The 14,175-nt window shown below is 37.3% G+C and overlaps 1 protein-coding gene across 1 annotated transcript in view; it reads left to right on the top strand.

Annotated features, from left to right (window-relative positions):
• Positions 1-790: 790 nt before the first annotated feature.
• The window catches only part of TSPEAR (thrombospondin type laminin G domain and EAR repeats), a 162,471-nt gene continuing 149,086 nt past the window's right edge, over positions 791-14,175 (top strand). The window contains exons 1-2 of the mRNA XM_053713340.1: positions 791-1,235; positions 1,522-1,674. Coding sequence (XP_053569315.1) covers positions 791-1,235; positions 1,522-1,674 — 598 coding nt within the window. The remainder of the gene's footprint in view (positions 1,236-1,521; positions 1,675-14,175) is intronic.

Genomic DNA, 14,175 nt, shown 5'->3' with positions numbered 1-14,175 from the left:
GGGGGGGGGGGTGCGGTAGTGGTCCTGGACTACTCGTACTACCGTGAAGAGACACTCCAGAAGCTAAGTGACCAAACCACCTATTCCATGGTCCAGAGTGATCCAACCAGGAGGTTTCAAACCATTATTGATGAAGCAGTGCAAAATGGCCATGGATCTGGATGGATTGATGAAAATACCTCAACATTTTTAAGGTTGGACTTTCCATCTTGTCCTATATTGTACACACTGCCAAAAATTCACAAGAATATGGAGAGACCTTCCAGCAGACGGATTGTCTCAGCACTCAATTCAATCACTTCAAGATTAGCGTTTTTTGTCGATGACTATTTACAACCCATGATCAGAAACATGCAATCATATCTACGGGACTCTTCTCAACTAATCAAAGAATGAGTGGCTTTACACATTGAGGATACATAGATTCTAGCAACTGCCGATGTCAACAGCTTATATGCCATTATACCACACGAAAGTGGCAAGCAATGCGTAATGGAGGATACATTGGTCCTCCTTTGGACTTGCTCATTGAGCTGCTTGACCTGAGCCTAAGAGGCTAAATTATTTCTGCTTTGAAAACTCCTTAATTCAACAAATCTCTTGTACGGTAATGGGATCTAATGTGGCCCCTTCCCTGGCCAATATATTTATGGAGAAATATGAGACCTCTGTGATGGGCATATACGACAAACCTGAAGTGATGTTTTATCGTCGGTATATCAACGACCTCCTTATAATATGGAGGGGCTCTGTTTAAGAACTCAGAAACTGGTTTGAACAACTCAATGGCATGGATAATCCAGTCAAGTTTAAAATATCTTATGATGATAGAGCGATACAATTCATGGACCTTAAGATATTTAAGAAAGAGCATAACCGATTGGATACATCACTCTACTGTAAGCCTACGGAGAGAAACTCGCTCCTGCATGCGACGAGCAATCATCCCACAACACTGCTGAAGGCCATTCCCAAGGCCCAGATGATCCGTGTGGCAAGAAATAATAGTGAACCACAAATGAGACGGACACAACTATCCGAAATGGCAAACAAATTTGTACAGAGAGGATATAATCTAAGGTTAATTGACCTAAGCAAAAGAATGGTTGAGGGTCCCACAACAACAGATCCTGACACTGAAGATAATGCACAACGATTGACCTTCACCACTGTATGTAGTCCAGTCATGAGCAAATTGGACAAAAGTCTTGACCAACATTGGCACATTATTAAAAGTGATTCAACTCTACCATTCAATAAGTGGCGACATCCTAGGGTGGGTTTCAAACAGAACACTAAAAGACACTTTGATTATCACACACCCCACTCACTGTTACAAAAAATAGAATTGGCTCCAACTAAACTAGAAAAATGGCTCATTTCGGTGTGCAGGTTGCACAACTTATAGTGCTATGGTACCTGGATCCACTTTTGCCCACCCACATACAAATAAGAGAGATATACCATCCGATACTTCATTACCTGCACCACTATCCATGTATTGTATTTGTTGAACTGCAGCTGCAGGAGATTTTATGTTGGCAAAAACCTCAGATGATGCTAGGGTGCGGTTTGCCAACCACAGATCATCAGAAATGCCATTAAAAACAAGAAGAGTGACCAGCCAGTGGCAAGGCACTTTCTGGAGGCTGGCCACACAGTCAATGACCTTCGGTTTGTCTTTATAGTTTATATCCCCCATTGAAATGTGGGGGTGATAGGAACAAGGTACTCCTACAAGTAAAAGCAATGAATGCCTCTGCCAGGCTCATCTTCCTTACACGTCGCTCTTCATCTGCTGCACCTCTCTGCCAATTCCTTCACTGGCTTCCTCTTGCCTCCAGGATTAAACACAAAATTCTCACTCTGACATACAAAGCCCTCAACTGCACTGCTCCCCCCTATATCTCAGACCTTGTCTCCAGCCACTCTTCCTCCTGTCCCCTTCGCTCTGCTCATGACCTCATCCTCTCTTGTTACCTCCTCTCCTCCATTGCTATCCTATTGAACCCCAATAGCATGTAAGCCTAAGAGCCATGCTGATTGTAGATCACCTTCTTTAGAGCTTCTTTAAAATTGACTACAACAGTGCGACTCTTGGCAGGGTCCTCTACCCGTCTGATCCCTATAAATATTTTCTTGTATTCCGCCTATGTTTATAGCGCTGTGGAATCTGTTGGCGCTCTACAAATAACTGATAATAATAATAAAGCAAGGTAGATTCACCGTTTGAACACTGTACAGCCCAATGGACTAAATACTATCATTGTCTGGCACTGCTTTTTATAACTTGTGTGCCTGCTTTTTATTACTTGAGTGCCTGCACTGTTGAATTTAATGGAGGTCTATGCTCCATGCAGGATAATACCCCTATAATCCTATTTGTCTTACCAACGTCATTACTATTAACCCCAGTATAGGGTTTCTTGTTAATTGGGGCTGGTGGTTCATCCCTTCTCTTATTAGGCATAGGTGCCTGTAGGTTGTTTGATATCTAGCATGTATTTCAGACCAATGAACTTTGGGTAATTGGTACTGGTAAATAGATACACACTATCATGACATATATACTTTTACACAGTGTGTGCCTAGAGATAGTTTGAGGGTATGGCCATAATCCGGTCCACTGACTTTAAGTATAACTTTACCAGTCTCTAATATAGAGCCCTTGTTGCCCTTTACTCTCCCCGCAGACAGGTTCTGTTTGTTACCCATTCTTCATTCAGTAATTATCTATTTCTGCATATTACGGTCCTATATAGCCATTGATCTACACTGTATAGCGGTAATTAATAGCGTTCTATCATTTGCCTGTAATGTTTTATTATATGCATCCATTCACATGTCTACGGTTCAGTGCTGTGTACACACATCGTTTACAGTGTATGTATTTTTTCCTCATACTGATTCGTTGGAGTCTCACTCCACGGATGACCGTAGCACTGCATTTTGTGTTGCCAGAGCAACCATGTTGCCTGCAACCCATTGGTTCTCTGGACACGTGACCGCACCACTAACCAGGAAGTGGGTATTGGTTTCTCTTGGTAGGTGCCGTGGCCGTGTTTATAAGACCAAGGATAATAATACTCTCTGATGTTGGTCTTACTAGTTATACGATACTTAAGGTATGTGGATAACAAATTATTGTCAAAGTTATGACTTGATCTGCATTTTTTGTGTATATGAATGTGTGCTTACATTGACTATCTGTGTTGCTGGTTGCATTTATTCTGTTACATATCGTCACTGCATTGTTTTGTTATCACAGAGAGGCCTATTTATCAAAGGTCTGTTGGACCTAATCCGACAGTGCGGATCAGGTCGGACAGACATCGCTGAATGCGGAGAGCAATACGCTCTCCGTATTCAGCATTGCACCAGCAGCTCTTGTGAGCTGCTGGTGCAACGCTGCCCCCTGCAGACTTGCCACCCGCCAGCAGGGGGTGTAAATCATACTTGATCGGGTTGAATTGTGGCGATCTCTGTCCGCCTCATCAGAGCAAGCGGACAGGTTATGGAGCAGCGGTCTTTTAAAAATTTGTTTTGAACCTCCTTCAGACATGCTAAGCTACCTAGGGGTGCTACTGGCAGATATTTGCAAAATCTTGGAGGCACATCATGGACGTTTATGTAAGGAGCTACTACTTACATGCTCCAATATATCACAGCCATCTTGGAAACCATAGAGGTGCCGCTCCTACGGGATCCCACAAACATTTCAACTTCTGAATACAAGCTAATTGCTGTGCTTTGTCCTTTAAGCTTTCCACATGCAGCGATCACAGAACACACAGAGGATTGTGCTCCTGCACCTGTACATGTCTTAAAAGTCGCATCACTGGAGATGATGCTGAAACGGCGGTCTCGACAATCAAACCTACCCTGATATCTTCTACCAAGAGAGTGGCCCTCTTGTCAGGAGCAATAGCCTTTTCCATTTCATTCACCTTCTCACAGCAGGTCCCCAGCTATGCAGAAGCCTCTTTACTGACCAACGTGAGCACATGATGAACACCGGAGTTAGGTAGGCCCTCATAGATAATGTTTTTGGTTGAGTCTGTAGCCGCTATACCATATCTGTATAGATAGTATCTGAGTCATTGCTGAATTTCTGGTTTGCTTCTCTCATAGCTCTTCAGTCTTGGCCCGGTTTGCTCAATATCTACCACCCCCCATTTCTATATAGTACTCTGGGAACTCACTTAATCCCCAGAGGCTAAATTTGCGGTTTCCCTCGATAAATACTGCTTCCAATATACCTTTCCTTTTATGACCTGTCACGGTACTACAAAGATAGAGGTTGTGATACCTTCTGAGTGGAATAGGGAATATAATAAGAGAACAGGGATTATAATATATAACTACAATACAACTTTTGCAAGGGGTTTTAGGCTTATTGAAAATGTGAACTTTTTAATTAACCTCTACATCATTGCTGGAGTCTGGTGTTGGCCCAAGGGCCCTGGGCAGGACCAGATCCTGAGCACTTAATATCAGACCACGGTCCTTAGATACATGTAAGCTCACCTCATGCAAACCTACATATCGATGGTTTCGATCCCCTGCTAACAGTAATATGTTCCTTTCCCTGTCTTCTCTGTTCCAACACTACATCATCTAATAGCCGAGGTATTGTGATAGGTCTCTACCCTTTTTTCTTTTTAAGTTTATATACACAAACCCAAAACATTTATGGCAACAATCTTTATTAATAGTATTATCTCAAGATATATTTCTGCACATATTCCCTAAACGTTATTTTCAAATAATATTGTTTAATTTTCTGCTAATATTGTAAACATGCTCTTATATATGTGTTATGGATAATTAGGATTTATGATATATATACCAAAGGGCATAAGTTAAATATGGTGATTTCATTTTTCATGATACAGGAAATTTGCAATGCAACGAATGCTAGAGAATCTCAATGTATGTAGATATGTTACAAAGCTAGATAATGATATCAGATTTATGTGATTTGTTCGTTCATATGTCTGTGTATCTCCTATACTGATGCTAGTACTTGTAACACGTATACAAAGTTTGTTCATTTTAATTGAAAATTTCAATAAAATCTATTAAAAAAAAATAAAAAAAATTGCGTTTGATAAAGTGCAATTTTGTGCTTCACTCGTAATCTGGCCCATGAAGTAAACCTATTTTAACTTTTTTTTTTAAAGTGGTACTGAACACTCCCAGAATAAAATCCAGAGGCAACCATAAGGTTCATGTAAAAAATGAAGGGTACGAGAGCTATTAGTTCCTATGGGACAAAGCTCGCTAATTTCAGTTCTTGGTTAATATTTGTAGGAATCTCACAGTTTCTGGGGGACCTTATTGAGCATACACTATTTAATTCTGGCACTGGCTGCATGTACAGTATACTGTAATAAGTACTGATATGTTCTTTAACTCCGGCCTATACATGTTTCAGTCTAGAGTGTATTGATTCTGATTCATCTGAAGTATATGCTGGTATTATCAGATATCTTATTCTGGCAATGCCGGTCACACACATTCACCCCATCTGTGTTATATTCATCAATATTTCAGTTAATTGGTAATCCTAATGTGTTTTATTTTTTATTTCAAATGTGAGTGAAAAAAGCTTTTTAAAAAATATATATACATAATTATTTAGATTTACAATACTCCCCCCTGTTTCAGTTGTTCATGCTTCATGTTATGAGCATTTTTAGAGGAAAAAGGGAGGGTGCGATGGCACTACTGTGGGTATTGAGGGTTGGGCTGGTAATCGTATTAGTTTGGCTTTATTGATAATCGTGCTTGCCCGTCGGTGCTGTGTACCAAATTATTTACAGACTGTACAACCAAAGAAGGTTGTAAAAAAATGGTACACTTAAATAGCACTCACATCCTCATATATTAAATCAAATATGTATGGCGTGATATGTGTGTGTAAAGAAATGACACGTTAAAAATTTATCTTTAATAGTATAGATTAAAAATTGGGCACACTTAAACACCCTAGGCAACTAGTAGTTGTATTATGTAGCACGTCTGTGAATAACCAGACAAGGTAAGGTAAAAATGTGTTATCAGATAACCATTTAATCTCCTCCTGAGGAATGTACACTGGTGGTGTAATCAGTGCAACCAAAATATATAGAGTACTCGTTAAGGAACTACTTGATTGCTTTAGCTAGATTTGATAGTTGGGTTGTGTACCCCACCATATGTACTTGTAGGTATAGTGTCTTGAGAGCTGCGTTCTAAACTAGGTTCTGCGATATCTTAAGAAACATTTAATACAATCCTTGTGACTGTGTGATAATTTATACTTCAGTTTATTGTCCACTTAGTAATATATGAATTGAAAACAATTCTGGGTAGTAGAGATTGGTTACTGAAATCACTTGATAGCAGATTATAAATCAAATATTAATTATAGTATTGAAATAATCTATAATCTGATATCTATCTTAAATAATCTTGTATTGCTTGTGCAATTATTCTTTAGTGTATGTGTCATACAGTTGAGAAGTAGAAATACCAAAGAGTATGTTTGCGGTAATATAACAGGATTGGTATTGATATGAGAGTAGTCTTCGGCATACAGAGGGTAAACACTCAATTGAAATTTGTGAAATTGTTAACCTATTAATATATAAGAAGCGGAACTTTCTTAAATGTTGAGTATGAATGCAATGGATTGGATACAAAGTTGCTTAATCGTTAATAATAGCTAATAAAATGCTGCAATTGTTATAATATTATCATATCATTATTTATAACTTTATGGTCAGGTTAGAATGCAGCTTGTTACGCCAAAGATAATGTGTTACTGTATGCTGCAGATACAAGGATAATATTCCTGCTTTCCGATGTTTTTACCTTTAAAGTAGCATGTTAGCAACAGATTATCAGTTTACTTGTGTCAAGTTAATGTGTAAAACTCGGTGCTGTTTAGAAAGCACAGCTTTTAGATTATTGCGTACCGATAGTTAGGAGAAAAATTGTGGCTTGCTGGTATTTATAGTAAATGCTTTTTTTTTGTTATACCAGGGTATGGAAAACTGCTAATGTACAAACAAATAGCTTGTTGAATTATATTTGGTATATTCAGAATATCATAATAACATTAGTGCAACAGAACATTTAAATTCAGTAGTATCCTAATAATAAATAATGAGTTTGAATATGAATCATGTTATGAGCATATCTGCTTTTCTTTTCTTTTTTTAACATTTAAAGGGAAATAAACAGAAAATGCCCTAATGTCTGTGTTAGAATATTATGATTCCATTATTGATTGCATTAAAGGGACACTGAACCCAATTTTTTTCTTTTGTGATTCAGAGCATGCAATTGTAAGCAACTTTCTAATTTACTCCTATTAGCAAATGTTCTTCATTCTCTTGGTATCTTTATTTGAAAAGCAAGAATGTAGGTTTTTGGTGAACAACCTGGGTTGTTCTTGCTGATTAGTGGATAAATTCATCCACCAATAAACAAGTGCTGTCCAGGGTCTGGACTTTCTTTTTAAAATAAAGATAACATGAAAACGAAGAAAAATTGATAATAGGAGTAAATTAGAAAGTTGCTTAAAATTGCATGCTATCTGAATTACGAAAGAAAAAAATGTGGGTTCAGTATCCCTTTAACTATGTGTTACCCCTGCAATGAGGTTAAACACATAGTTAAAGTCAGCTCCAGAGCAATAATGCAAAGATGCACATATGCACTGATGCACATATCTGATGAGCCAATGATAAGAGACATATCAGTGTGGCTGCCATTTACCATCTATGGGCTAGATTACGAGTGTAGTGCAAACGTTTGCGCCCGAGTGATAAGGGGTATATCGTGAGGGTTTGCACTCATTGGGCTTACTGCTCGTATTACGAGTTGAAAGTAAACATGATCGTGTGAGCGCAATCGCAATTTACGCGAGAATGATTACCACATCTTCAGAGCTCTAGTTAACTGTTTTGCGAAACATAAAAGTGTCACAAAACACATCAAAAACACATTACAAAGTAGAGATACACTCATAATAACACCATCTAATACAAATGATTACGTAAAAATATTGCACACAAAAGTTATAAAGGCTCAAAGATATGAGATCTCAGGTGTTAAGGGACACTGAACCCAAATTTTTTCTTGTGTGATTCAGATAGAGCATGCAATTTTAAGCAACTTTCTTCTTTACTCCTATTATAAATTTTTCTTTGTTCTCTTGCTATCTTTATTTGAAAAAGAAGGCATCTAAGCTGTGTTTTTTTGGTTCAGAGCTCTGGACAGCACTGTTTTATTGGTGGATGAATTTATCCACCAATCAGCAAGAACAACCCAGGTTGTTCACCAAAAATTTGCCGGCATCTAAACTTACATTCTTGCATTTCAAATAAAGATACCAAGAAAATGAAGAAAAGTTGATAATAGGAGTAAATTAGAAAGTTAGTTAAAATTTTATACTCTATCTGAATCACAAAAGAAAAAAATTGGGTTCAGTGTCAGGTAAAGGTCTTTAACATTGCCATGCATACAGATACAAATATATATATATATATATATATGTCTATATATGTGTACATATGTATTTATATATTTATATGTGTATATATATATATATTTATATATTTATATGTGTATATATATATATATATATAGATATAAGTGCATTGGAGCCATTTGCTGTTAAGAAGATAAAACATGTTAAAGGATATTTATGCAATATTCATATTTAATAAAGATTTTAACTATGTATTTAATGTAAATATTTCACATTCCAATGTTCTGCAGATAGAAGAATATGTTCTATGTCTTTCTAAACAGATATTCCTATGTATATCTGTATATATCTATAACTATATATTATCAAGTATATATAGGTATAAATATATATTGTACCAAAAAATATCATATATACTCTATATATATATATATATATATATGTAGAAATATGTATTTATGAATAAATAGAACATATTCTACTATGTGCAGTTGGCACAAATGAGAATATACGATCGGGTTTGCGCGAGAGTGGGCTTTTTTCTTCTCTCCATTGACTTCTATGGGGGAATACGTGAATGCGCACGTGATATTCTAACCAGATTTTTGTGCTCGTTAGGTTACCGCTAGAGCAAAAACTGTTTACTTTCAACTCATAATTCAAGCAGAAAACTCTTACTTGTAGCACAATTACTGCTCAAGCGGGAGCATTAATTTGAGCTCAACTCGTAATCTGGCCCTATATACGACACTAAGAGAATGAAGTCAATTTGATAGTAGAAGTCAATTATAAAGTCTATCTATGCTATTTCTGGACCATTGAAGTTTTTATTTAGACTTTTATGTCACACAAGTTTTGGTGCATGCTTAGCTTTAATATTTTCTGTTTAATATAAATTAAATAATTGTACAAATCCCTATGATACACATTCAGAAACATAATCACCTAGATTTAGAGTTCTGCGTTAGCCGTCAAAACCAGCGTTAGGGGGTCCTAACGCTGGTTTTGGCCGCCCGCTGGTATTTAGAGTCAGTCAGGAAAGGGCCTAACTCTCACTTTCCAGCCGCGACTTTTCCATACCGCAGATCCCCCTACGCCAATTGTGTAGCCTATCTTTTCAATGGGATCTTTCTAACGCTGGTATTTAGAGTCTTGGCTGAAGTGAGCGTTAGAAATCTAACGACAAAACTCTAGCCGCAGAAAAAAGTCAGGAGTTAAGAGCTTTCTGGGCTAACGCCGGTTCATAAAGCTCTTAACTACTGTGCTCTAAAGTACACTAACACTCATAAACTACCTATGTACCCCTAAACCGAGGCCCCCCCACATCGCCGCCACTCTAATAATTTTTTTTAACCCCTAATCTGCCGACCGCACACCGCTGCAACCTACATTATCCCTATGTACCCCTAATCTGCTGCCCCTAACATCGCCGACCCCTACATAATATTTATTAACCCCTAATCTGCCCCCCCAACGTCGCCGCTACCTTACCTACAATTATTAACCCCTAATCTGCCGACCTCACCACTACTATAATAAATGTATTAACCCCTAAAGCTAAGTCTAACCCTAACACTAACACCCCCGTAAGTTAAATATAATTTTAATCTAACAAAATAAAATAAATCTTATTAAATAAATTATTCCTATTTAAAGCTAAATACTTACCTGTAAAATAAACCCTAATATAGCTACAATATAAATAATAATTATATTGTAGTTATTTTAGGATTAATATTTATTTTACAGGCAACTTTGTATTTATTTTAACCAGGTACAATAGCTATTAAATAGTTAATAACTATTTAATAGCTACCTAGTTAAAATAATTACAAAAGTACCTGTAAAATAAATCCTAACCTAAGTTACAATTAAACCTAACACTACACTATCAATAAATTAATTAAATAAACTACCTACAATTATCTACAATTAAACCTAACACTACACTATCAATAAATAAATTAAATACAAATACCTACAAATAAATACACTAACTAAAGTACAAAAAATCAAAAAAGAACTAAGTTACAATAAATCAAAAAAGAACTAAGTTACAAAAAATAAAAAAATAATTTACAAACATTATAAAAATATTACAACAATTTAAGCTAATTACACCTACTCTAAGCCCCCTAATAAAATAACAAAGCCCCCCAAAATAAAAAAAATGCCCTACCCTATTCTAAAATAAAAATTGAAAAGCTCTTTTACCTTACCAGCCCTTAAAAGGGCCTTTTGCGGGGCACGCCCCAAAGAATTCTGCTCTTTTGCCTGTAAAAAAAACATACAATACCCCCCCCAACATTACAACCCACCACTCACATACCACTAATCTAACCCAAACCCCCATTAAATAAACCTAACACTAAGCCCCTGAAGATCTTCCTACCTTGTCTTCACCACGCCGGGTATCACCGATCCGTCCAGAAGAGGGTCCGAAGTCTTCCTCCTATCCGGGGCTGAAGAGGTCCATCATCCGGCTGAAGTCTTCATCCAAGCGGGGGCTGAAGAGGTCCATCATCCGGCTGAAGTCTTCATCCAAGCGGGGGCTGATAGAATGCGAGCTCAATCTGATTGGCTGATTGCATCAGCCAATCGGATTGAACTTGAATCTGATTGGCTGATTCCATCAGCCAATCAGAATTTTCCTACCTTAATTCCGATTGGCTGATAGAATCCTATCAGCCAATCGGAATTCAAGGGACGCCAGCTTGGATGACGTCCCTTAAAGGAACCGTCATTCGTCGGGAAGTCGCTGGCCAGGATGGATGTTCCGCGTCGGCGGGATGAAGATGGAGCCGGAAGAAAGAAGATTGAAGATGCCGCTTGATAGAAGACTTCAGCCGGATGATGGACCTCTTCAGCCCCCGCTTGGATGAAGACTTCAGCCGGATGATGGACCTCTTCAGCCCCCGCTTGGATGAGGACTTCAGCCGGATGATGGACCTCTTCAGCCCCGGATAGGAGGAAGACTTCGGACCCTCTTCTGGACAGATCGGTGATACCTGGCGTGGTGAAGACAAGGTAGGAAGATCTTCAGGGGCTTAGTGTTAGGTTTATTTAAGGGGGGTTTGGGTTAGATTAGGGGTATGTGGGTGGTGGGTTGTAATGTTGGGGGGGTATTGTATGGTTTTTTACAGGCAAAAGAGCAGAATTCTTTAGGGCATGCCCCGCAAAAGGCCCTTTTAAGGGCTGGTAAGGTAAAAGAGCTTTACAATTTTTATTTTAGAATAGGGTAAGGCATTTTTTTATTTTGGGGGGCTTTGTTATTTTATTAGGGGACTTAAAGTAGGTGTAATTAGCTTAAAATTGTTGTAATATTTTTATAATGTTTGTAAATTATTTTTTTATTTTTTGTAACTTAGTTCTTTTTTTATTTTTGTAACTTAGTTCTTTTTTTATTTTTTGTACTTTAGTTAGTTTATTTATTTGTATTTATTTGTAGGTATTTGTATTTAATTTATTTATTGATAGTGTAATGTTAGGTTTAATTGTAGATAATTGTAGGTAGTTTATTTAATTAATTTATTGATAGTGTAGTGTTAGGTTTAATTGTAACTTAGGTTAGGATTTATTTTACAGGTACTTTTGTAATTATTTTAACTAGGTAGCTATTAAATAGTTATTAACTATTTAATAGCTATTGTACCTGGTTAAAATAAATACAAAGTTGCCTGTAAAATAAATATTAATGCTAAAATAGCTACAATATAATTATTATTTATATTGTAGCTATATTAGGGTTTATTTTACAGGTAAATATTTAGCTTTAAATAGGATTAATTTATTTAATAAGATTTATTTTATTTCGTTAGATAAAAATTATATTTAACTTAGGGGGGTGTTAGGGTTAGGGTTAGACTTAGCTTTAGGGGTTAATACATTTATTAGAGTAGCGGTGAAGTCTGGTCGGCAGATTAGGGGTTAATAATTATAGGTAGGTAGCTGCGAAGATTGGGGGGGGGCAGATTAGGGGGTAATAAATATAATATAGGGGTCGGCGGGGGTTAGGGGCAGCAGATTAGGGGTTCATAGGGGTAACGTAGGTTGCAGCAGTGTACGGAGCGGCAGATTAGGGGTTAATAGTATAATGCAGGTGTCAGCGATAGCGGGGGCGGCAGATTAGGGGTTAATAAGTGTAAGGTTAGGGGTGTTTAGACTCGGGGTACATGTTAGGGTGTTAGGGGCAGACTTAGGAAGTGTTTCCCCATAGGAAACAATGGGGCTGCGTTAGGAGCTGAACGCTGCTTTTTTGCAGGTGTTAGGTTTTTATTCAGCTCAAACGGCCCCATTGTTTCCTATGGGGGAATCGTGCATGAGCACGTTTTTGAAGCTGGTCCGTAAGCATCGCTGGTATTGAGAGTTGCAGTGGCGGTAAATTATGCTCTACGCTCCCTTTTTGGAGCCTAACGCAGTCCTTCTGTGAACTCTAAATACCAGCAGTATTTAAAAGGTGTGGGGGAAAAAAAGCACGCGTAGCTAACGCATCCCTTTGGCCGCAGAACTCTAAATCTAGCCGAATGTGATCATCTACATGTATTAAATCAAATGTATACACACAAGCTCTAAAATAAAATCCTACAAAGTAAAAACTGAAGTAAAAAATAATAAAAATGTTATAGCCGGAGTCCAAAAGTTGAATATGCAGCAATGCAATGCTGTGAGCTAGCTGAACACAGTTGGTGAGCCAAAGACAAGAGGGATATAAATGCAGTCACCAATCAACAGCTAGCTCCCATTAGTGCATTGCTGCTCCTTAGCCTACCTAGATATGCTTTTTTAAGAAAGCATACCAAGATAAGGAAGCAAATTATTTAATAGAAGTAAATTTCAAAGATGACAACATTTTTATGTTCTATCTGAATTCTGAAATAAATAATATTGGTTTCATATCCCTTTAAATTCCAGCTAAAGATGCTGCTCTTGGGGCCCCTTTGGGAGAATCTTGTCTGCACATAGTAAAATAACCTATTTCCATGGAATTTATTTGTCATATTGCTGTTCTTTCATGTGCATTCTATAGTGGCACTTTAATCCAGCATGAGTGTGGGAAACGTGTGAGCTAGTATCACTATCGAGCTGTATGAAATGCTTTAGACCATTATAATTTCTACTCAGAGACAACAAGTGATATACAGGGGTTAATAAAGGTCAAGTACTTGCTACAGTTACTTCCCAGATGGGAGTCACATCATCAATAGATAGCTAGCCTTTGTGAGCATGTCATGCAGCTGTCAGATCATTCTACAACAGGGTGTATTTGATCAGCTGAGGGAGGCTTTCAGATAGTTTCCACTGATACGTGATATCAGCATTATATCTATTCATTGAATACCCTCAGATGATTATTCAAATGCTCCTCAGAGTTAGAATGCCAGAAAAATTCCCATTTATATTTACCAGTGTGTTTCAGAACATAAATATAAAAACAATACAAAGCGTTTTGTAATGTTAATATGTTTCCAATCTATAAAATCACATTGAAATATAATTACCATCCCCAGAATAAATCTTTCCTCAATTTCAATCTACAGCAGCTCTTATTAAAGGGGTTAATTAAAATATTCCTTTCATTTCACTACAGTGTTCATTGAAATTCTATTAAAAAAATCATTACAAAATAATAACACACTCCTGTCCTCCACAGCAACATCACATCAAATAGGTAAATACTTTCCATCAATCAAACC

Source organism: Bombina bombina, chromosome 1 (assembly GCF_027579735.1).
Source record: "Bombina bombina isolate aBomBom1 chromosome 1, aBomBom1.pri, whole genome shotgun sequence".
Classification (NCBI taxonomy): domain Eukaryota; kingdom Metazoa; phylum Chordata; class Amphibia; order Anura; family Bombinatoridae; genus Bombina; species Bombina bombina.
Note: the sequence above shows the minus strand (reverse complement) of the source record. Positions and strands in the feature narration are given on the sequence as shown.